This window comes from Chelonoidis abingdonii, chromosome 24 (assembly GCF_003597395.2).
Source record: "Chelonoidis abingdonii isolate Lonesome George chromosome 24, CheloAbing_2.0, whole genome shotgun sequence".
Lineage (NCBI taxonomy): Eukaryota > Metazoa > Chordata > Testudines > Testudinidae > Chelonoidis > Chelonoidis abingdonii.
The window spans coordinates 326,011-351,068 of NC_133792.1; the positions used below are offsets into that span (position 1 = coordinate 326,011).

Here is a 25,058-nt window from a genome sequence, read left to right on the forward strand (position 1 = left end):
TGAGAGATAAAAAGGCATCTTTTAAAAAGTGGAAGTCAAATCCTAGTGAGATAAATGAGAGTAATAAACACTGTCCCCAATAAGTGATAAGGTATTAGAAAGAGCCAAAGGAGTTTGAAGAACGCTAGCCCCAACTAAAAAGCATTTTTTGATATTAACTTTTAGTGTAAAGCAGGAAGCTGCTAAACACCGTAGGGCCCTTAAAGCGTAAAGTATTGCGAGAAACTATTCATTCTTTGCTTCAGTTTACGGTTGGCAGATTTCACAACCTGAGCCTCTTGTAGGTGACAATCTAATGGGAATTGTACAGGATTGAGTGTATTAGAGGCATTTTGGAATAATTGATAACTTACAGTAACAGTCAGCAGAACATGCATTCATCGCAAGAGTTCTGAAAAGAACTCACTCGTGAAATTACGGATTACTTGGTTGTACTATCCTTAATCACTCTGGTACCGTGACATGGAGTAGGCTAATCTACCATATTAGTAAAGAGCTCTAGAGTATGCCCAGCAATTACAGACGTAAGTCTACATCAGATTGGCAGATTCTGAACAATATGAAGATAAATTGTCAGCACATGAGAACTCATGTTGGGCAAAGTCCAACTGGTTTTGGTAAAGGATTAGTTCTAATCTATAGTCGTCTTTTGAAGAAGTAATGTAACATGTGGGGGGAATCAGTGGATGTTGTACTAATTTCGAGAAATTTGCAGGTCCTCACAAAGGCTCTTGCGTAATGTTGTAAGGAAAGAGGGAGATCCTCATACCTGACTGTTAAAAAACAAGGGAACGAAGGGTAGGATAGGATGTAAATTGCAGAATGGAGAGGGATCGACTGTGGTCCTAAAGGGCGTCCTAGGGCAATCCCATTCAACTTCTTTTCTAAATGCTCGGGAGAAAGGGGAAACAGGAGGTGGCAAATTTGCAGATGGATCCTAACTGCTCGGATAGTTACGACCAAGGCGATCTGTGAAACCTCAAAAAGATCTCACAAAGCTAAGTGATGGGCGAGAAAAAACAAAAGGCCAGATGAAAAATTTACACTGTGGATAAATGGAGTATGACATTGGAAAAAATAACCCAACTATACGACAATATGACAGGGGGTTAATTAGCTACAGCTAATCAGGGAAGAGTTCTTGGAGACGTTGTGGATGTTCTCTGAAGAGTCATCCACCTGGCAGCGCAGTCAAAGAAGCAAACAGGTGTTGCTCATTTTAAAAGGGACAGATTTAAGGGGAGGGTCTTATGGCACTATAGAAATCACGTATGCGCATTTGAATAAGATCAGGTTTCCTAATGCTCAAAAGATGTACTGGCATTCGAAGGGTCAGAGAAGGGCAACCAATCATGATAGGTTTGGGACAGGTCATATGAGAGCGAAGTTAAAGGCTAGGACTTTCAGCTGGAAAGGGGGCATAAAGGAGGATATGATGACGTCTATAAATGAACCATAAGTGTGGGAGAAAGTGAATAGGGGGAAATTATTTACTTGTTCCCATAATATAAGAACTAGGGGCCACCAAATGAAATTAATGGGTAGCAGGTTTAAAACAAAAAAGTTCTTCACACAGCATACAGTCAACCTGTGGAATTTCTTGCCTGAGGAGGGTGTAAAGGCTCTAACTATAACAGGATTTAAAAGAGAACTGGATAAATTTATGGCAGTTAAGTCCATTAATGGCTATTAGCCAGGATGGGTAAGGAATGGTGTCCCTAGCTTCTATTTGTCAGAGGGAGGAGATGGCTGGCAGGAGAGAGATCACTTGATCATTACCTGTTAGGTTCACTCCCTTTGGGGCACTTGGCATTGGCCACTGTTGGCAGAAAGGATACAGGGCTGGCTGGACCTTTGGTCTGACCCAGTATGGCCATTCTTACGTTCTTATCTGAAGATCAGAAAAGGTTCAGCTTTAAAGTGGAGAAGGGATTACTGTTTAAAATTTTTCTTCTGTTTACTGTTAGTAAAACCTATTTAGCTTCTGAGGCTAAGTAATGTTTCAAATAGTGAAATTCCTTGTGAAAGATTCAGATCCTTCCTTCTTTCATTTAGAGTGTTAAGACATGCCTTATATAACCCAGAGGTCCTCCAGCAAAGCTAAAGAGCAGACTCTACATTTTAAGGGCTTGTCTCTCCATGGAGTTATTTAGGAATATCTCTGTATGCATGCTCATATTTTCTGGAGCATGAGTGTGTTCTGGTTTAGCTGAATCAAGAGGAGCAAGGCGGCACTCTTATTTCAGAATAAGAGCGTGCTTGCAGGGAGTTAATCAGAAATAGCTGATGCCATTTAAATATGCACCTACCTTAAGGAAAGCCTGAGAGGATTTTTGTTAACATCATAAAGAAGCAGCAAAGATCACAAGTCCGGTTTTTTAAAAACTACTTTGCAGCTAACTCGTCTTTAACGCAGTTTTGCTGGGGATTAGTCTCGACGTTCAAATAAACTTTATATATAAATTTCAGGGCTTCTCACCTGGATGACCTGATTAACTCTTTCTCACTGGGGGATGCTGTCTGACGCAGCTGAAGAGATTGCAGAATTGCTGCTTTGTAGCCAGATAAATATCTAACAAGTCTTGAAATCCTGCCTTTATTCTCCAGGCAACAAAAAACAAGCTCTCAGAGGACAGTGATGCTCCCCCACCCAAGAGATCCCATATCTTCTACGGCAGCTTGGAGGAGAAGGAAAGGGAACGTCTTGCCAAAGGAGAATCAGGGCTCCTGGGAAGAGAGAGAGTGAAAGCTGCGATTGAGGCAGGCAATATTAACATAACCAGCGGTAAGAAAGCTCTCTGCGTAACACCCTCTTCTTGTTTGGGCCATGTGAAATTTGCATTAATGAGAACACAGACGGAATCACAGAATCAAAACATTAATGTGGAATCCTGCTGTCTCTGCCACTAGGGCTGCTGCAGGATGCCATCAGGGAGGGCTAGGTGTAGCCGCACTTGGGAGAGTCAAGCTGCTCTGCTGTGGTGTATGGGGCGGGGGAGGGGCACAGATGTCATGTTGTCCCCCTCTCCCTGCTGGTATACCCGTCTCAGCTGGGGTGGGGAGACAAAGGGGCACCTGTCTGCACCAGCTTCTGGCTCAGCCTGGCTGCTGTCTGAGCAATGGGTAGCATTGGTGAGTGCACTGCTTAAAGAGACAGCGTGTAGACATACTCCCGTAACACGCACGCTGTCTCACTAACTCCCCTAACACACACACCCACTCTACTGTGGACTTCTTGTGTTATTGTTCAGCAATGTCAGATTGGTCATATTACTGAGTGCTACTTTAAAAGGTGATTTAAAATGTCACTTTTTTACCATATACTGTATATTTGCAAAAAGTAACAGAGTCCTGTGACACTTTATAGACTAACAGAAGTATTGGAGCATAAGCTTTCATGGGTGAATACTAACATGCGTCTGAAGTGGGTATTCACCCATGAAAGCTTATGCTCCAATACTTCTGCTAATCTATAAGGTGCCACAGGACTCTTAATCTAGATCTGTAAAAAGCGATAAACACGGCTACCCCTCTGATACTTGTATATTTGAAGGATGTTTTGTTTAAATTGTGGGCATTTTTTTAAATCAGCTTTTCCCATTGTAATTCAATTCTGAACATTGTTAGGCTAATTAATTGTCAGTGTGTCAAACAATCTTGATTTAAACCCCGTCCCATAAAGATGGAATTAATTTTTAACTGACTTAGAGATGTTTATAAGGATTAATGAGTCTTTGATTAAGTTTGAATATTGGCCAAAATTGTAGATGCACAAACTTTGCCCAGCTATGAAATCTGGAGAAGAGTGAATTCATTCTTTAAAAATCCAAAAATCTACAAAAATAAAATGGATTTCATAGGACCCTAGGTATGCTGGCAGCTTGCCAGAAGCCTGAGGGCTGTACTTAATCAGCTGCTGTACTTCAATACAGAGGTTGGGGCTGCTGAGACTACAAGTCCTAATATCCAGCGCTCCATCTTGATTTGAGCAGGGTGTCTGGAGGAACATGCCATTGCTAGTACCAAATATCCCTGCCTTAAATGGTTGTGAGAATCATTTTTAAATTATATATAGCTTTTAGTGGTTAGAATTGTCCAAACCTTTGGTGCTTTAATTTCATTTGTTGTTGTTTTAATCCGATGGCTGTGTTTCTGGTTTAGGTGAGGTCTTTGATCTTGAAGACCACATAAGTGAGCGTCAGGCAGAAGTGTTGGCTGAGTTTGAGCGCAGGAAGCGTGCCAGGCAGATCAACGTTTCCACAGATGACTCTGAAGTCAAGGCGTGCCTGCGAGCACTGGGGGAGCCCATCACGCTCTTTGGAGAGGGGCCTGCAGAACGGAGAGAAAGGTGCTGTGTGTAGTCCTTTGTGTGGCTAATAGTGGTAACCACCTCCACCCCATTCAAATCTCCTGTCAAATTCCTTGAGATGTTGAGTGCAGCGAGTATTGTTGACCAGTGAGTCTTCATGGTGATGTAGGAGGAGTTGAGGGGAGGAGACAGTGAAAGAAACTGACCATCTCTCCTGACCAAGATTATCTAGAACTCACTGAGTGAATAGGGTTAACTTTTGATGCATCTCATTACAGATTGAGAAATATCCTCTCGGTGGTTGGCACAGACGCCTTAGAAAAAACCAAGAAAGATGATGATAAATCTAAGAAATCCAAAGAAGAGGTAAAATCTCCCTTTCTTAGTGTCTGCTGGCTGTTAATGCAGAGAGGAGGAGGCTGCTTCGCAGCCTGTATTATTTCCAGGCCTCTATCCTGGTGGATTCTTATTTCAATAGACAGTCTGATAGTATGAATTCACTCCACGCATCATCCCTTCCTGCCACTGCTGCCCATTTGAAAAAACCTATTGCTTCCACTTTTATAACCTATTAAATCAGGGGTGTCAAATTTATTGTGTTGAAAGGCCTGCATTCCACATCTAGTTATTGTCCATGAGCCAGAAGTGTAGATGTAGGGCTCCATGCCCCTCTCCTTCAACAGCAGAAAACTTGCTGCTGGCAATGAGAGGACTGCATGAAGAGCAAGGCCAGAATGTGTCCTTTTAGAGTAATTAACCTTTTAATTACTATTAAGTACTTTATTGTAACATTCATTGTCTTTGCCACCCACTTTGAGCCACCACACCACTGTTTCTGCCCTTCTCCGCCCTTCTTTCTCTCCCTCTTCATTTTGTTTTTCCTTTGTTGTTCTCTCTGCATTTTCTGCCTTGCAGCAAGTCTCACTTCCCACTCCCTGGACTTCCTTCCCCCTTCCATCTGCTAAAATAGCTATGCAGTGATTAAATGAAAAGCTGAGACTGCGCAATCTGAACATGGCATGTGGGCTATGGAACCGTCTCAGACAAGCCAAATCTGGTCCATGACACCGTATGTGTGACACATCTGCCTTAAACCCTTCTCTAGGGATAATAGAGCCACACTAATCCACATACTTTATAAACCCTCGAAAATAGCTGCTTCCCACTCTCAGCACAGATTTACCAGCAGATGCTGCAGTAGCATTCTGGTACCATGGTGATAGAGGCAGTGTAGGGCACCAAATAGAATAGTGACATCACTCAAACTGTTTCTGGGTTTGTTTGTTTTTTAGTATCAGCAAACTTGGTATCATGAAGGGCCAAACAGCCTGAAAACAGCTAGGCTGTGGATCGCCAACTACTCGCTTCCCAGGTAAGGAACCAGGTTACAAACTGAAGACAGTGGGAGAAGATATGAGCTGTTATAAGGAGCAGCAGACTTGTTAAACCAAGCTAATGATTGCCCTGTGGTGGGCAAAACTGGCAGCTTGAGAACAGGGGACTCGTAGCTGTGGTTGGAGCCAAGCATAAAGGACTATAGGGTTGTACACATAATGACTAGTGCTGGCAGTAGCCCAGCTTTGACGACAGGAAGGAGAGGACAGGACCTATGCCAGCCCTAGGGCAGGGGGATGTGAGGTATAATCACTCTAATTTTGCTCATGCCACAGGGCAACAAAGCGGCTGGAAGAAGCCCGTCTGTACAAAGAGATTCCAGAAGCGACCAGGACATCCCAGAAGCAAGAACTGCACAAATCCCTGAGGGTAAGGGGTGGTTTTGTCTCTGATCATAAGTGATCAGCAAGAAACGCAGAGCAAAGCCCTCAGACCTAGAGTGACTTCCCAGCTGCTTGTTATTCTCCAAGCCCTGCGTAATATGCTCTGCCCCTTCTCTGATCGTGTGACCAGGCTGGGCCTTGAACCTAAAATGGTCCTGTCCCATCAGTGGTTCAGAGGACAGGGTTTGGGTTTAATCCTTAAAGTCCTGCACGGATACAAATTTATATCCCAAACAGGAGATGCAGTCAACTGCATGGAAGGGACGGGGGCAGGGACACGCCAGAGGACCTGCCAGCATGGGGCACTGGCTCCTGGGAGCATCGGCCCCACATTCTGCTCCTTGCCCCACTGCAGTTCCGATTTATACCTGCGAATATCCGCATCCATGGATATAAATTTGTATCCACACAGCTCTGTTAACCCTCTGCCTGCAGGGCAAAAGGATGGAGACACATCTGTGCACTTCTGCATGAGTAGCCTATGGTGATAAAAAAACTGCCTGGGCTCATCACTGGCTTGCTCAGCAGGGAAGAGGGATCATGTTTTGTTTTCTTTTTTTTTTAAAGATTGTTCACTCACCTGCTTCCTTGGCACCTGGGAGCCTTAAACCAATGAAAAAACCAACACAGTAACAATTGTTTCAGAATGAGTCAATGGAAACCAACCCCCCGTCTTCTGTAAAAATGCTCTAGAAGCCAATTCAGAGCTTAACAGAGCGTTCTCACACTGTGCCCTAAAGCCAGTAATATTCTACGTAATAACTCCAGAGGGGGGCAGCTTTAGATAAGTGGACTCTTTCATGAGAGCACCCTGCCACTAGCCCTGGCGAAATCAATGGTGATTGCACCTGGTATGTAGGAAAAGACAGACCCAGACCACATAGGGCTCTCTGGATCAGAACCAACACTTCGAAGTGCACCTTCTAACATATCCAGTAGTGCGGGGCCCAGTAAGCTGAGAGGTTATGCTGATCTAACTCTTAAGCGTCTACACTAAAACTCCCACTGGCGTAAGTCGCCTACTACATTGATTTAATAACTCCACCTCTGTGAGAGGCATCGCGCTTAGGTCAATGTAGTTAAGGTGACAAGGTGTTCACATAGACACTGCATTACTTACATTACCTTTGGGCTGTCAGCCCCGCCCTGTGCAGGACTCACAGCTGTCAGTGCCCCACAATGTCTTGGTGGAAGTGCTGCTGGTGAGGAAGCACAGCGCAGACAGAAGGAACATAGTGTGTATGGGAATCACTGCTTTAATTACTGCAGTAGTGTACGTCGACTTAAGTCAACTTAATTTTGTAGTGTAGACCTGCCCTACAGTAGAATGTGTCGGCTCCATGGAGTTGGCATGGTGCTGAGGCAGTTTACCTGTTTGCAGAGTGACTTGGTGAAGGTCTCTGTTCTCTTTGCTTAGGTATGTAACTTGAATGGTCTCCTTAAAAAGGGGGAGGTTCTTGCTGCTTTGTGCTGTTTTAAGTCAGTTGTCTCTGTGTCTTTGCAGTCCTTGAATAATTTCTGCAGTCAGATTGGGGATGACCGCCCGATATCTTACTGCCATTTCAGTCCCAATTCCAAACTCCTCGCCACAGCCTGCTGGTTAGTTTCCTTTTACAATATTTTTTGGGAGGGGAGGGGCGAGGAGGTGGCAGAGTCCTGGGAGATTTATTCTTGGGGGAATTCCGTGCCAAATTTTTTTTAAAATTGTGTAGAATATTTTAAAATTCTGCAATATTCTGCATATTTTTTGTCAAATTAACACAGTATAATCACGCATGTTTCAGTTATTTTGGTAATTTATTTCAAAATACCCATTAACAAGTGTCTGTAACAGTATAGACCAAAAAAGATTCAGGAAATGTTTTTTGACCAATAGATCCCTTATTAGGCATATTAATACAGAACTTTGAGTAATGATTCATTTAAACTACAATACAGATATGTATTTTCTGCACCCATCAGAAGCAGTGAGAAGGCTTCGGGGATTCAGGGGTAATGGCGGAGCTGAGGGAGGGGGAAGTAATTGCTGGGAAGCAGCATGGGAGTGAACCCAGAGGGTTGTTGGGTGTTCGTGGGAGAACTGTTTAATAGGATTTGTTGGCGGGGATTTGTTAGGGAGTTGGGGAGCATCCCCAATGCAGACTCTGGCTGACCCCTATCCTCTTCTATTTAGTCAAGTACATCTGCTGTATCCCCGTGTGTCCCTGCACCCCAACTTCCCATTCAGCCAGGCATGTCTGCACATGTCCCCATGTGGTCCTGTACCCCCTTGTCCCTGTGTGGCCCTGCACCTTCACTCAGCCAGCCATAGCTGCCCCTGTCTCCATGTATTCCTGCACCCCCAGGCCCATTCAGCCCCTGGCTCAATGTCACCCCACTACTTCCTGTGCCCCTGCCCCAGTCTGCCTCCCCCACTAGCTCTTCTGAACCCCATTGTGTGAGACCGCCCCATGTGCCTTGCTCCTCTGTCCATCTCTCCCCCTCCCCTTCCTCCTCCCCCATATATCCCATGCCTCCCCACCTGGACCTGTGGGACAGGGCATTGTGAGGAAGGCAGCCTCTCCATGGCTGGCTGCTCCAACCGTTGAGTCAGGTGCCTTCTCCTGGCACCACATCAGCCTCTGGTGGGTGAAAGGTGTAATTTCAGTGTGATCTCTGTCACAGCTTCCTTCAACACCTTGTCAGAATCCATTATTCCGCAGGGGGGAAAAGACTGCAGAGGACATTAATTCTGCGCTTGCACAGTGGTTCAAAATTCCCCTAGAGTAGGGTTTTGAGATCTCAGTAAGGCTTATGCCTGCTTTTCTAAACCCTGCCTTCGCCCGAATCTACTTCCTAGCAAGGGTTTGGAGCATCTGTTCCCCTTATAGCAAGATCACACAGCATTCCAGGCAACTTCATTTCATGCCCTCACTTCTGTGCCTCAAGCCCTCTGCCCAGCCTTTTCAGTGTGTGGTTTGTGGGATCATGTCATACTCTAGTGTCTGCACCACAAAGAGGTTCTGAACCTGCAGCTTACACACACAAAACACTGAGTGGCACATTCCACCTCTGAATTGGAGGTGGCTCTTGCATTGACTAAGAGCAGTGAGAACTGTCCCTTCTCCTACTGGTTGAGCCCTTCATCCACAATCACTCGTCAAGGGAGGAGACTTCTCATCTGTTCAGTGAACTGCCTGCCAAAGCCCCCTCTAACCCTTCAGGGATCAGTCTTGTGGAAGTTAGATCAGTGTTTACCAGTATTTGTCACTGCAGTAACCCCACACTGTGTTTTTTGAGCTGTGCTTTTGGGGTTTGCAATCCCTCTTGTGTTGTGACTGTGACTCTAACCATGTTTCTTGTGTTCAACAGGAGTGGCCTGTGCAAGCTCTGGTCTGTGCCTGACTGCAATCTTGTTCATACTTTAAGAGGTAGAGGTGCTTTTGCTGATGCAAGCTCTTTGCTAAGTACCCTTATTTCCCTCAGAGTCTGGTTATAATGTAAACCATTGCTATTTGACTAAAGATGCTTTGGGAACTGGATTCTTTGTGGGTGAATCTCTGCAACTTTCACCAGTGCTGGAGAGGGTGCCATGAGCTCATTGTTTGTTGCTGGTCATTGAAATTGGTGGGGGGGTTTCCTAGTCTGTGCTGACATATTTTAGCCAGATGTCCAAGTCCCTGGCTAGTCCACAGCGAGGAAGAATCCTGTGGTTCCATGTCCAATATGCCAGAACTTGGTTGCACAATTCTGACCTGATAAAACCTGTTGTCAGAAGAGCTGGTGGGGGGAAGCAGAGATCACCTAGCAGAGCATGCAGTCTTTTGACTTTCTCTTTCTCTCTCTCATTCTTACCCCCGCCAAGGGCACAACACCAATGTAGGAGCAATAGTGTTCCATCCCCAGGCTACTGTCTCCCTGGACAAGAAGGACATCAACCTGGCCTCTTGTGCAGCTGATGGCTCTGTCAAACTCTGGAACCTTGAAAGGTCAGAATGACACTGGACAGTGGAGCCACGGTCTGGGTTATGGACCTTATTCTAAGTGCTGCTGAGGTTTTAAAACCCTGTGTTGGGAGTTCAGTGTTTCACCGTAGTCTTCTGCCAAGAGAAAAATCCCAGCCACGGGAGCTAAGTAGTTAACTTTTAACATTGTCTGGGCTCTCCAGTTAATACCAGTATCCAGAGAGGGATGGACCAAATGTAGCACCTTGCTACCAAAGAGTCATTTGTTGGGATCAGGAGCAGACATGGCTGTCGTCAAAAGCCATGTCCAGCCTTCAGTCTGACAAGAATAAAACGAGGAGGGGTGCACAGGATATTGACATCTGGCTTGTTTTGAAAGCAAAGCCCTGCAGTGTGTGTCTGCATGAGACACAGGTGGCTTTGAAGGCCTCAGCTCCTTCCTATTAGCTTTGAGGGATGGTTTTTAATTGCCTTTAGCATGGCAGCAGTAAATTTGCACCTGGGGGTTTAGTTATTTGTCCCGTGTGGACATGGAGAAGGTTATCTCTTTAATTGGCCTGTTCAGATGAATGTTTTTCTTTCTGATACTCTTTCAAACCTCCTAGTGGCTGCTGGGCTGATGCATGTATTTTTGGCAGAACTGGTATCAGCCCATTCTTGACCACCATGTGACTCCTTCCATACTTGTTCTGATTAACTGGGATGGTGATAACTGCTGCTCCCCTTGGTCGTATTCAGATTTCATGTCCCCTGTGTGGTGTTCTAGGTGCTACAGTAATACAGAGGAGGTGCTATACAACCACAGACAAGATAGTCCCTGCCCCAGGGAGCTCAGTCATTTATAATGTTGTTATTGTTTATGTTGCTGCTGCTATTTTAATTTCAAAGCACCTGAAAACAATAGGAGCTTCTAATATTCTAATTAATTCTCTCTTGGGGTGACCCTTCTCTTGGGTGTTTCTAACCCTGGAGACACATCCATGTGCATACAAGTTTTTGTCAGTCATGTTGCTGTGTGACCCTAATGACTGCAGTAGTGCAAGTGAGGCCTGTTCCCGCTGGAGAGAATGTGTAACAGGGTTGGTTTGTTTCTTTCAGTGATGAACCGGTGGCAGATATCGAGGGCCATACAATGAGAGTGGCACGAGTGATGTGGCATCCCTCTGGGAGGTTCCTGGGCACCACTTGGTATGTGGCATTGATTTACCGTACTCAGGGTACTAAGCTTTAGCTCTTAAATTATAACAAATAGAAGCTGCTGTATGTCTGCAGAGCAGGGTTGGCAAACTGATTTCCAAGGTGAGGGGCACATCTCATCTCAAATCATCCAACAGAGATCGCAGCCAGCCATTTTTTGCAATAAACCACAGGTTACCACAAGCTGGGGCCTTAAAAGGGCAGGACCCTGTGCAGTCCTCCATTCTCTTCCCTTCAAGTGAGACCTTGTTGGTCTCCAAGTGGGTATAAAGTACAGGAGATCAGAATAATATTTTTCCCCGTGGAAACACTGACTAGTGGAATAACCACTTCCTGCCTTTTGGGATGTGCCAACTGTCAAAGCCCTGTTGTCAAGCTGTGCCATCAGCTCACTGCCTGTGGTTAACACTGATTTTGATCAGTACAAAGCATGAGCAAATAAGTCTGGGAATGGAGGTTTTCCTGCTAATGGGCTTGGGCAAGGAGTGGAACAGATCCTATTAAGTTGTTGTTTAGACCCAAATACCCCTAGGGCGGAGGGTCTGATCTATCCCGAAACCCAACCATACACTTATGAGTCAGTGACCTCACTCTCTGCTTCTCTTCCCTCCATTCCAGTTCCAGGGGATCTCCAGACTGTGTTCCCTGTTGTGTCTTGCATCTGTAACTAGCAGGTTATAATGTACTTTTCCTGGGTCTTTAAACCATCACCTGAGTCTTTGTTTAAATGGGGACTCACCTCCCTGCCCCTCAAACTATGCACAGGTGTTAAAAATAATGCCTCTCTCCCAACTGCCCCTTAAGTAAATATCTGCCAATCTTCCCAGAGCACTGGGTGCCAAAGCTCACATGCTCTTCAGAAATCTGCCAGTCAGTTCCCCTTGGAACCAAAATGTTGCAAACTGGCAGCTTGTCATTATGACTGACTGACTTACCTGGAGAAACAAATTCTCACTCAGGTTCTGTCACTTGCATCTTTCAGCCCCCTACTAGGAAACATGCCTGCAGAGTGAAAGCTGGTTACAGTGAGCTGTAGGAGAGCATCTAACAGTGTGGGGCAAATGCAGTTCTCCACGTGTGGCCAGTGAATACGCATCTTTGCTCTTTGAGGCTTATAGTAGGAAGAGGGCCTGAAACATAAGCTCTTATGTCAGAGGCCTGGTATGAAGCCTGAGGCCTGGGCTAAAGTAGCACGAAACTTTGCTGATATAAAGCAAAATCCGACTGTGAACTAGAGCCAGGCCCAGCTCGTAGAATCTGGCAAGAACAGGGCTGATATTGCAAAAACACACACTCCTAAGAGGTGCTCGAAACAGAGCACTCGCATGAACACATTCCAGAAGGGTGGTACCAAAACATCTTGATACCAACATATTTCCTAAAAATAACAGGAACACACTGAACCATCCTAAAGATAAGGTCAGGATGACAGTGTGATGGGTGGTAACTGACTATGTCAGAGGGACAGTGTGTAACTTGTTTGTGTTGATGTATAAAAGAGATCTCAGAGTGAGTGTCTTTGGCTGGAAGTCCCACCATTAACTGAGCTAGTCCATTGCAATGCTCATACATGAGCTAGTGTACCTATAACCATTGAGCCAGGGCACTGGGACTGTGCTTCACTGACAGTAAACCTGACCAAGCGCCTTCACTATGAACCGAATCTGTGGATTTATTGGGCAGTTTGATTTGGAGCCTCCTGTACAGGCTTTCTGGCCAGAGTCAGTACAGCTCACAGAAAGAATACACATGGAGCCAAACATCTGACCACAAGGCTGACTTGTCCCAGCAGCCCTAACACAGGCGTGCATGTGCTATTGGGTTTATACCACGGAGGGCACTCAATGGGTGAAATGTTCATTTTATTGACAGGATCTGTGCTCCCTTCGGTGGCTGGCCAGCTGGCTGCCATTGTCATGTGGCACTGGGGGAAGCGTCCTCTTCCTCAGCACATTGCAAGGACACTGCAGAACACTGAGGACTTCTTGGTGTCATCAGGGCAACAAGGCTTGTTCCTAGTCATCCCATGCTGTGCAGCAGATGAGGTGCTGGGTTGACCAGCAGTGATGCACTGATGAAGCAGTTATCTGTTTGTGTTTCTAACAGTGTCTGAGCACCCACATACCTTGTAGTCTGAGCCAAGGTTAGAATTCTGAAAAATACATTGAGTTGAACACATGGCTTTGTTTTTCCAGCTATGATCACTCCTGGCGCCTCTGGGACCTGCAAGCTCAAGAGGAGATTCTCCATCAGGAGGGGCACAGCAAGGGGGTTTATGACATCGCCTTCCACATTGATGGCTCTCTTGCTGGGACTGGGTAAGATTTACATTGAACCTTAGCAAGGTTGTTGCTCAGGATCAGATGATCTTTGCTGGGCTGGGTGTGTTTGTTTAGGCTAGTGACCACTCTTGAGTGTTTAAGAAACGTCAATGCTGAGTTTTCTTTCCCCAGTGGCATGGATGCTTTTGGTCGGGTGTGGGATCTGCGTACTGGGCGCTGTATCATGTTCCTGGAGGGCCACCTGAAGGAAATCTATGGGATTAACTTCTCCCCAAATGGGTAAGGAGGGAGCTGGAACGGTACAGCTAGGGGTTCTGAGAGCATGAACTCCAGCTGAGACCAGTGTGTTCTTCCTTCTCCTCATGGCAGATACCACATAGCAACGGGCAGCGGGGACAACACATGCAAAGTGTGGGACCTCCGCCAGAGGAAGTGTGTCTACACCATACCTGCCCACCAGAACCTGGTGACCGGAGTGAAGTTTGAACGTAAGTGTTTCCCCTCCCACACCTTTGGTTTGCTTAGCAACACTTCCTCCTAATTCCCTGGACTGATGTGGCTGGGATAGCTGTATGTGCAATAAAACTGCAGAACAATCTGTGCTGGTAATAGCCAGAAATCCCAGAACTCAGCAGACTCCTCTCCAGAATCTGCAATCTGGTGTTGGCAATCTATTTGCTGCTGTTTCTACATGCAAACCTCACCTCTTCCCCTCTTCTTCACTGCAGCTACGCATGGTAACTTCCTGCTCACCGGTGCTTATGATAACACAGCCAAGATCTGGACTCACCCAGGCTGGTCCCCTCTGAAAACGCTGGCTGGCCACGAGGGAAAAGTAATGGGACTGGATATCTCCTCAGATGGGCAGCTAATAGCAACATGCTCATATGACAGGACCTTCAAGTTGTGGATGGCAGAGTAGCTCTGAGCTGCCAGTGACCCAGGACAGGGAATATCACAGACTGGGTTGTCCCTGCATTTTTATATTTAAAAAAAAAAAAAAAGTCAACTGTTGCATCAACTACAATGGTGGCTGGAGTTGATGGCTGATGTCGGCTTCCCCATGGTGCTGGTGCATCCCCTGTGCTGGGAGTTGGCCAAAGTCAGAGTTGATCTGAGCTCCTGGAGTGATTCTGTAACCTCACCTTGTATGATTTGTATAATCTCTACCCCCTGGCTCTGGGGAGAAATTCTGGTGTGAGCCATCTACTCTACCACACCTTCCTCATGGGCTTTATTCTTTGTTATACATGTTTGTAAATACCCACACACCCCTTCAGATGTACTGTACCATAAAACCCATTGGTTGGCATCACCCTCAAGATCAGTTTTGTAGGAGACTTTCCCCAGCTGTGGAGCCTGAATGATCTTGCTTTTGGCAAAGAGCCAGCTGCTTCAGTCATTTAAATGTGGCACATTGGTTCTCCCAGCACAGAGCTTGGATCTCTGCAGAATGTGGAAGCCCATGCCCCTTTAGGCATCTGCTGTGGGTGAATTTTAAGCAGTGGGGCAGAAGGGAGTTTTCTCTTCACGCAAAATCAGGCTTGAACTGCCCACTGCCCTAGATCCCCTTCTGCCTCTCTGATACTTCAGATATTAAACCACAAACTTTCAAGTGACATGGACTTCTCCAGTTTAAGGTGCCTGCAAGTCTGCTGGGACATGCATACAGAGGTGTCAGTTACAGTTTTGTTGCTAGTTTGTTTCACTTTAAGGTTCTTGCTCTAGCCACCCACTGTATTTGAGAGTGGATGGGTGATACAGGGTTGTTCGTTCTCAGTTGCACCCTTCCCTGTGTTTTGTTTGTATGCACTAACCAGTGCATTAAACAGGGTGAGGGAGATAGCCATGCAGTGTGGAAAAGCTGATCTTTGTGGGACTGTCTCTGAAAAGTGCCCCCAGCAAGGGAGAAGCAGCGTCATCTTCTCCCATTCCTCTCGAGAGTAGCAGTACATGCCTGCAGCAGTGTAGTTCTTCACCACCCCCAATTCCCTAAGTACTATGAGGGATCATAGTTAGTGAAAAGGCTGAGGAAGTGAGATTACTCCTTGCCTCTCTAGCTGACTACATGAAACATCTGGTCTCACCTGCTCTTTGCCCCACCACCTCTAATTCATTATTGAGAGGGTTACCCCTGAGGAAACAATGGCAGCTGACCAATGCCCTGCACGTAGTCTGCTAGGAGTGGCCATCTTTCTGCCCAGGGGTTGCAGTGGCAACATACTGCTAAAGTGCAGCACAGACTTTGCATATAAACCTAAAACAAGTGCTACCATAATCCCAGTCTGTACAGTGAGAGCTGCACAAGGGACCCCACTTTCAGTCAGCCCTGGCCGGGAAACCACTTAAAATGTCCCCTGAGCTATCCAGTCTAATTTATTTGCTCTTTAAGATCCATCTCTACTAAGCAACTGATGTTTGGTCTTCTGGACAGTACCTTAAACCAGGTTACACTGTAGTTTGCAGGCAAATAGAAGTCATGTGATTGAGCAGCAATACATCATTTGACTGAGTTCCCTACAGCTACCCAGCCATGTCCCTCTGGGCTGTACCTTAGAGAGAGGTGCCAGCAGAAGGAGCTGCTGCTGGAACAGGCTGAGATCTAGCTGGACTCTGACCTAGCAGGACTTGCTTTATTAAATAAATGTAGCCACCTGCCTGCTGAGCATAGAATTCTTTGTAGAGAGGCCCATGACAGCTCTCAGATGGTAACAACTGGATCCAAAGCAGCAGCCTCCACTCCTGAAGCCATCCTGTCCCTTATAGTTTCCTTAGTGACTCCAGCTTCTATTTTCTTTCCTCCTGGCCTCACCCCATCCCTCAGGCTATCATTCCCCACAAAGGAGTCCAGACTTGTCAGTCTCTGCAGCAGAAGGGATGGTTAATATGCTAAGAGGAGCGATGGGTCCCATCATTAGATTACCTGCCCCCTTGCACACACACCAACAGGAATTGCCTGCTATGATGGAGACTTCAGCCACCAATGGGGTGGTGGGGTACAGCCTGCAGCAAGAAGGAAGCTCTACCCTCTTCCCCATGACACTGTCTGCGGGCCAAGGCCTTTTCTGATGGCCGAACAAACTGTTTAAAGTGGGCCGTTCCTTCCCCAGTTGTGGCAGTTGAATTCCAGCATTTCTGCAAATATGTTCCTACCTCTCGGATTGCAGCTTCCACTCCTGAAATGCAGCCAACTCTGAGGTGAAACACACCTACTGCATGACAGCACACAGTAAACCTCCCCAACAGTCTGGGGAAGGACATGAGGCCAAACTTCCATAACACTTACTGCAGGAAGCAGAATGTAATTATCCCACCTGGCATGTGGCCAGTGGCTGCCACACCTGCTTTTTATTGACTGCTTGGGGCCTGAGGTCTCACCTGGTGAAGACAGCACCTCCAAAACTGGTTGAGTGCTGAGGCAAAGGGAAGAGACTGGTTCATGGCTATTGCTTCCTTAAAGGTCTCCCATCCAAGTTAGCGAGGCCCAGGGCTGCTCAGTATGGCTAAAGCACAACTTATGATGGGGCTGATGGAGCAAATGTTAAAGAAACAAAAGCTGCTCAGGCTGTGTAGATACTGAGCACTCCTGGGGACTAGTGCAGTTACCCACAGTGAGAGTACCATGCACTTCCTGCTAGCTGCCAGCCAGGTACACAATGGGGAACACTGTCACTACTACTGAGCCCATCTTGGGGCAGAACAGGCACAGCTGAGGAATCACATGTCAGTGCAAACCTGAGGAGTTGGAACAGCCTTCACCATGCTGCCCTTCAAACAGAGCTGCTGCAATCTGAGCCCACTGACTTAATCCAGAGGCAGGACTGACACTGGCTCTCTCTGTTCAGGCAATTCGTGTCTGCTCCATGGAAATGGAAAGCGTTTGCATTTATTTCTTTGCCTCTGGAAAAGAAAGTGAGGTTGAGGGGTGAGAGCAGAGGAGGAGTTGGGACCCTGGCACAGGAGCTGAATGTGTTTGATTGTAAACAACACAACAAAAAAGTGCAACAATTAGCTCAAAAAGACAAAAGATTAAATTTCTTGCAGGTCTTTGCTGTGGGCCAGGGGTCTGCTTATCCAACAGATGGAAAAAGCGCAGCCCCCCCATGAGGACCTTTGTCACAACAGATGGTGTCAGTCTGTGGACATGAATGTCCTGGCCTGCATGTTGTCCTTGGTGGCACCCAGATCTGTGGTATTATCCCAGAAGAGACAAGAAGATGAGTCACAGGTGAGCTCTAGAAATCTTCACTTTCCATAAGGTTCTGGCTCATTCCTCCTGGGCTGGGGTTTGCAGTATCCCCTCCTCTTGAGTCCTGGCCATCCAGTATAATGGCCTTGTTGCCCACTACTATGAGCATCAATATTCCCATAGCTTCTTGGAGCTCATGTCGGGGCCCCAGACCCCACGACAGGCAGCAAAGAGCTTCAGCTATGGGGCAGTTCCAGAACATCATACAGGTTCTGCTGCTGTTGGTGCACCATGTTCAGCGTGGCTGCCGGGGAACCCCCAGGTCTTGGGATGTAGCCAGACGACTAGTATGGCTGGGTGTATCACTGAGAAGAGATCTGGAATAAAGCTCATTAGCCAGAGCCTACACAGATTGTCCTGGAGGGTGCAGAGAGGACTCCCCTGCCCAAAGCAGATGCCAAGTAGCTGATGTCACCTGGGCCCTTTTGCTGTCTGAGAAGATGTTGAGCTCTGGGCTCCAGTTGTGGGGCTTGCCAAGCCCTCAGCCTATGCCCCACAGGAACTGCTTGGTCCAGAAGATGGAGAAGATGAGCAGCAGTGTCATGCTGAGGATGATGGCCATCAGGTAGGCAAAGATGCGGAACTGGGGGTTACGGATGCACCTCTGAAGGGAAGAGCGGCTGGGGATGGAGGTCGGCCTAGGGGAAGCCTGGGAGCTACCTAGCCTGGGCCCTGGATCTGTTCCCAGGTTGAGGGTATAAACTCTGGGCTGGCGCAGGAAGTACCGTGATTTCCGCTCATCCTTTAGGCACAGCTGCCGGCCCTCCAGGATGATATGGTTGGGCTCCAGTTTGAGCAGCCGCAGGACATCCGAGTTGGTGGGCAGCTCGGTGATGGGCTGGTTGAAGGGGAGCACTGTGGGGTGGCGGCAGAATGGGCATTGCAGCCGGTTGCGGGCAGGGGACACCAGGCTCAGGTGTGCCAGGCACTCGATGCAAAAGGAATGCTGGCACTCCAGGAGCTTTGGGGTACGGAAGGTGTTGTTGTAGGGGTTCCAGCAAACTGGGCAGTCTGCCTCTGGCTCCCTGCGCAGCTCTTCTGACATGGTCTCAATGGGGCAAGGCGCCATCCCCAGCTGCTGTGTCTGTGAAGCCCATTTGATGTGAGGGCTGCAGGAAAGATGATCCCACCAGCTGCTTGGAAAAATACAAAAGGCCCAGTTACAATGCATCCCTCTGCACCCCAGTGAGCTGCTAATCTCCCCAGGCACATATACCCTGCTCAGGACGGGCTGATCCAGCTGCACACTACAAGGACCTCAGGAAAGGGAGAATCGGTGTAGGTAACAGGTCAGTCCAACCAGCAGCAAAGTCCCTTGAGGGAGTGAGGAACCTGACCCTAGGCAGGGAGCTGGGTGGGTGCTAAGGGAATTTGACATGAAAACCATGCTCTCAATGGCCTGATAAAAGTGACAGCATGAGAGATGCTGCACTGGCTCCAGTGTGATGTGATGGGCTTTCAAACAGACATGAGAAGCCATGAAGCCGTTAGAGCAGGCCCTTCCTCCCACCAACCTCAGCTTGGAACTCAGACAAATCCTCTGGTGATTATGAACTCGGAGGTCAGGCCCATCAAGGTGGCGTTAAAGCTGTCTCTGGTGCAGTTGGCTTTCAGCCAGAAGAAGGGATAGCTTGGTGGTTTGAACATTGGCCTACTAAACCCATGGTTGTAAGTTCAATCCTTGTGGGGGCCATTTAAGGAACTGGAGTAAAAATCTGGGGTTTGATCCTGCTTTGAGCAGGAGCTTGGACTAGATGACCTCCTGAGGTACCTTCTAATCCTAATATTCTATTAATCATGGGCCTTAGCATTGGGGAATGCAGCTGACCCTGATACAGAATGTGCTGGAGAACCCTTAATGCAGGACTGATGTGTTCAATTAGCCCAGAGAACACAGGCAAAGGCCAGGCAGGAGCAGCAGCAGCAGAGGCCCCTGTCAGGACTGGGCCCTGTGCAAATATACCCAGAAGCAGGTCTGGCCTTCCCCCAAAGAGCTTGTGCCCTCAAGCCACAGCAACAAACATTGCAAAGCAAAGCCAAGTCTTTTTCATTGCATAGAGGTCTCAGCCTCTTGTTGGAAAAGGTAGAAAGATGCTCTGGTTACCAACCCCACCACCAATGCAGGCTCAGCATAATGCCCCAGGCCCTTCCTGCTGGGGAAGGGGCTCAGTTCAAGAGCACAATGGGGCACCAGGCTACTAGTTCTGCTTAACAAACACTTGGATCCAGCTAGCCACATCTGTCCAATCCATGCAGCACCCAAATTGAGGGTCTGTTGGGAGTCAGTGCTGGGCTCTCAGCCTGGGCGTTGGAGAGACACCCCAGGCTGGGCATGGTCTGCTGAATGGTGACAGTGCAGAGGGGAGCCCTGAGACCAGCGTCTGGCACTAGCACAGAACTACCACTCAGGAGGGCTCCTGACTGATTGCCAAGATGCAGCACTACCCCCCGTCCCTGGACAGACAAACAGCCACTGCAAGGAAACATGCCTGGCTGCATTACAGAAAGCTCCCTCCCAGCTGCCCTTGGGGAACCAGGGGCTGCAGGGGACACTTACTTTCACAAAGGGGGCCCGGTATCACAGCTGAGCGTCGGCAACATTGCTAAGTAGGTGCCCCTGACGGGGCACAGGGTGGTGGAGCTGTTCTCCTGCTCCTCAGATTGGCGAGTGAACACGCCCTTCATCCTCCTTTGCAGTCTGCATCTGCCTGCTCCTCACTTGCAGCCACACACCATCGCTTAGCAGCGGGCAGGACCACCGGTGGCCTTGACAAACAGGTTTCTATTGGAGAGAAGAGGGAGGGGAAGATAGACATCCATGAGCTAGCTGCTCCCGAGAAGCTGTGCTGGCCTGGGAGAGGTTCCCAGGCCAGTTTGGGGACAGTGCCCTCTCAGTGTGCAGGCTGCAACTGATTTCCATGGAGCAGCACACAAGGCATTGAGCTCCAAAGGGCTGTCAGTGACTGTTGTTTACAGCACGCAGCTGGCTCCGGAGAGAGGTACTGGCAGGGGAGGGGACAAAAATACCAACAGGAGGGAATTAGTTCATGTGCATCAGCTTCCACCCCCAGAGCAGGCTGGACAGCTCAGGGTTGAGGCTCACCTGGTGGGTCTGTCTTGGGCTGCTGGGCCCCACACACCAGCTCACAGACAGCACCCCATGGATGGACAGGCAGCTTGCTGGCAGCCTCAGTGCAGAAGGGATGGGCCAGATAAGCCATGGGGCCAAACCCCTTTTCTTCTGAGGCTTATGGATGGCACTGGGAGAGACCAGTGCTTACAATAGGTGGGAGGGTGTCTGGCCTAATACAAGAGCAGCAGCTTTGTTAGTGCTTAAAGTTCACCCACCCAGCCAGGGAGACGGGATGCGTGCAGCAGACCAGGATGACATGAGATTTGGCAGCCTGGATGCCAGTGGCTGGCCAAGGTCACAGGAGACACCAGTGGCAGACCAGAGCACTGAACATGGCTGTTCCTGAATCCTAAGCTGTGCCGATGTGGTTCTGGCGGGACCCAACTGAGAGTGCCAAATCAGGACCAATTGCTTAAACCAAAGCTAGGGTTTATCCACCTCTAAGGCAAACCAAACCAGCCAGACAAAAATGACTTCGGTGTCACCCCTCTGGCTAACCTCAAGTCACACAAGCAATTTCCTTAGACACTCCAGTCTCCCAGTATCACCACCAGTCCCACACGTCCTGGGGATGAATGGTTATGAAAACCAACACCCCAGTAAAAGAAAAAGGTTCTCTCGATCCCAAAGGACCAAGCCCCAGACCCAGGTCAATATACACATCAGATCTTACCCACAAATCACGCTGTTGCCAATCCTTTAGAATCTAAAATCTAAAGGTTTATTCATAAAAGGAAAAAGATAGAGATGAGAGCTAGAATTGGTTAAATGGAATCAATTACATACAGTAATGGCAAAGTTCTTAGTTCAGGCTTGTAGCAGTGATGGAATAAACTGCAGGTTTAAATCAAGTCTCTGGAGAACATCCCCCGCTGGGATGGGTCATTCAGTCCTTTGTGCAGAGCTTCAGTTTGTAGCAAAGTCCCTCCAGAGGTAAGAAGCAGGACTGAAGACAAGATGGAGATGAGGCCTCCGCCTTATATAGGCTTTTCCAGGTGTAAGAACACTTCTTTGTTCCTACTGTGGAAAGTTACAGCAAAATGGAGTCTGCAGTCACATGGGCCAGTTTCTGCACACCCTGCTGAGTCACAAGGCGTATCCGCCTCCTCTCAATGGGTCAATTGTGTAGCTAATGGTCCTTAATGGGCCATCAAGCAGGCTAAGCTGAGCTGACACCAACTTGTCTGGGATCTTTCCCAGTAACACAGCACAAATTTGAAATACAGACAGTATACAGCCAATATTCATAACTTCAACTACAAAAATGATACAGACATACAGACAGCATAATCATAACCAGTAACCCGTAACCTGGTCTTAGACACCTTATATGACCCCCTTTACATAGGATTTGGTGCCACTACAGAACCTTGGTTGCAACCCATGTTCTATATGGTCCCAGTTTATATCAATAACGTCACATAAGCTAGAGCCCTAAGCACTGTGCCATCCTGCCTCTCCTTTGTGTCAGTAACCATCCTAGTCCATCTCCCTTACCCCAGCTCACTGAAATGCACTGATCCCCATCGCCCTTGTCCCCAACCCCAGCCTCTCCCCCAACACTGCTTCCCTCAGCCTCCTTTCACCCCAGGCTCTGCTTCTGCTCCAGCACCTTCCCATTCAAAAGAGGCAAAATCACCTGACAGAGCAACATAAACACACTGAATTCCTTGGGGCAACAGGGCAGCACTACCTGCCCCCAGCCCCATCCCTTCCAGGCTCTGTTGTGCCTGTCTGACTTAACCTGCTTAACCTTGTAGCTGTGTGATTGGCCAGCTCACCTATCCTTTACCCCTGTGCATGGGGGAGGGTAACATGTCAGTCTTTCCCCCAGGTTTTCTGTGGCCACAAAACCGCCAAAGCCATGTCTCTTCTTGCCCCAGCCCCAGTATTTGTCCCATTGGAGTGCACCCTGGTTCCAGAAAAGGAACTGCCTGCTAACAGCTACTGCACTTTGTTTGCGGTGGGCTCCCCCAGAGCTAAAGTGCTGGACTGGGTACCCAGCCAACAGACAAGCCCTGAAATGTGTTCCTGACAATGGCCTCAAAGCCTTGGAGCAGGGTTCTACAAGGGGGTAGCTGAAGCTAGAGGTCTGGGTCCTCCCACTGCGAGCACCAGCCCTGCCTAGGCCTGGGCTGCTTGAGAGAGTTGTGCTGCAGCCCCAAGCAAAAAAATTTTTGGCCATCCCCTTTTTGGGTTTTACACATTTGTACTTTGCAATGTTTTGTTGTTTTGTTTTGCTCTGCGCTGCCCGGGGCATGCCCGCCAGCCAGCAGGGACTTTACTGACCCCCTGCTCTGAAGGGTGAGACTCCGCAACCCCCCGCCACAGCACAAGCATCTGTCAGGAAAAGCAAGAGCACTGGGCAATGCGCCTTTCCACCTCTGTGCCCCCGGCCTGGCTCGAGGGAAGACTGCTGGAATGGAGGGAGCAAGGTTTTAATATTGAATTAAAGACCCCCCCTCCGATCCCAACTGACTGGTAGTTCAACAGCAGCCCTGCTCTCCCCTCCCCTCCCCTCCCCTCCTGGCTACAGGAAAAGCACCCAAACACATGGTAACAATGCAATTCTTTTAACTTTATGGCAAAAGTCTTTCTACAGCCATTTAGAGAGATAAACCTCCCGACTCCGCCCGGCATCACGTCTGTGGTTGAAATACCAGCTGACATTTCTATAGAATCAGAGTGATCTGCGTAACTTGTGTCCTCTGCACCCCCCCGTTACCCCAGTTTTTCCTTGGTGCATTTTGACATTGCCTAGGTACAACAAGTTCCACTATCGCACCCCCCAGAGGTGCCACCAGAATTTTCCTAATGAGGCGGCCAAGGGACAGGCCCCGCTTTCCAGTAGGGCACCTGTCCTGGGGCAGAGGAGACATGGGTGGCAGGGTGCTCTGTGGGCAGGACTCGGCTTGGCGCACAGCAGGCAGAGGGCACTGCTGCCTGGCCTGGGGGCTCGGGGAGCGCCCCCTCCCTGTGCTGGGACTCCAGCCTGGGGCTGCCCCTTTGGGCAGGTATGGAGGAGCGGCTGGGGAGTGGGGGATCTCCTCTAAGAGCTGGCCAAGGGGAAGGGTCAAGGCTCCCCTCTTGCGCCTTGGCTCCCCATGGGTAGCGAGCCCAGGTCCCTCGGGGTACAGGTGGGATTTTCTACCTAGTGACAGAGATTAAAACATTGACAGCCTCATGAAGTACAGTTGTCCCTCAGAGATGCCCAACACAGATTACAGCAGCTGATGGGGCCCAGACCTGACACAGCTGATCTCAGCTGGAAACACAGAGGGTTTGCAGGGGCAGTGGCCCTTCCAGGGCAGAGGAATTCCTCAAGGCAGCACTCTGAGGGTTTTATACATCCTCCTCTCCAGGTAGTCACTGTCCACCATCCCCAGAAATAGCTACCCCTGCGCACTTCATGGCACACCCACTCCAGGTTACGCGGCGAGGTCCCTGTCTGCCTCCTGCCCACAGCAGCAACCTAACTCCGCAGCCGCCTCGCAAAACACCTTGAAAGACGTGACACGAAGAGAGTGAATCCACAGTGCTGCTGTATTCAATGCAGCCATCTTTGCCGCCAGGGTCGGCTCTAGGTTTTTGGCTGCCCCAAGCACATGCTTGCTTTGCTGGTGCCTAGAGACTGTCCTGGGTTTAACTCAAAGGGGTTTTTAAACCCTTTAGTTTAATGGCTGCAAACCAGTGGGGCTGCTCAGTTTTTGGTTTAGAGCAGCTGATTTCAATTTAGCATCAACAGTTCCTAGTGATTTATGCTAAACCAGACTAAGCCCAGGTTAAATGGTAATCAGAGTGGCCATTTTAATGAGATGGCCCAATAGCTCCAACAAATGGACACAAATCGGACATCAGGAATGGTAACATACAAAAGCCAGTAAGTGAACACTTCAATCTCCCTGGTCATTCTATAACAGATTTAAAAGTCACTATTCTTGAACAAAAAAAACTTCAGAAACAGACTTCAGCAGAACTAAAAATTCATTTGCTAATTTAACACCATTAATTTGGGCTTGAATAAGGACTGGGAGTGGCTAGCTCATGAATGGGGATGAATATGAAAGTTGTAAGGTGGATAAGGAACTGGTTAAAGGGGAGACTCCAGCGGGTCGTACTGAAGGGTGAACTGTCAGGCTGGAAGGAGGTTACTAGTGGAGTCCCTC

At 48.3% G+C, this 25,058-nt stretch overlaps 2 protein-coding genes across 3 annotated transcripts; one reads left to right on the plus strand and one right to left on the minus strand.

Annotated features, from left to right (window-relative positions):
* Nucleotides 1-2,598: 2,598 nt before the first annotated feature.
* PRPF4 (pre-mRNA splicing tri-snRNP complex factor PRPF4) lies at nt 2,599-16,175 on the plus strand (the record flags this gene model as incomplete). The annotated part of the gene is made up of 13 exons (XM_032778970.2): nt 2,599-2,785; nt 4,162-4,348; nt 4,588-4,675; nt 5,602-5,681; nt 5,980-6,073; nt 7,592-7,686; nt 9,439-9,497; nt 9,932-10,055; nt 11,130-11,219; nt 13,424-13,546; nt 13,682-13,789; nt 13,880-13,998; nt 14,239-16,175. Coding segments are annotated over 13 exons (1,548 nt in total), but the record flags the coding sequence as incomplete, so codon positions are not given.
* A 2,065-nt stretch (nt 16,176-18,240) lies between these two features.
* On the minus strand, nt 18,241-23,657 carry RNF183 (ring finger protein 183). Of its 2 annotated transcripts, XM_032778975.2 has the most exons (3): nt 22,314-23,657; nt 20,317-21,241; nt 18,241-18,892 (listed from the first exon to the last, which is right to left on the minus strand). In XM_032778975.2, exon 3 carries the CDS (start codon nt 18,826-18,828, stop codon nt 18,241-18,243), a length of 588 nt encoding a protein of 195 aa, XP_032634866.1. In that variant the 5' UTR covers nt 18,829-18,892; nt 20,317-21,241; nt 22,314-23,657. The 2 variants fall into 2 exon arrangements, with proteins under 2 accessions (XP_032634866.1, XP_074916686.1); XM_075060585.1 differs by having other exon boundaries at nt 18,241-21,241.
* Nucleotides 23,658-25,058: the final 1,401 nt, after the last annotated feature.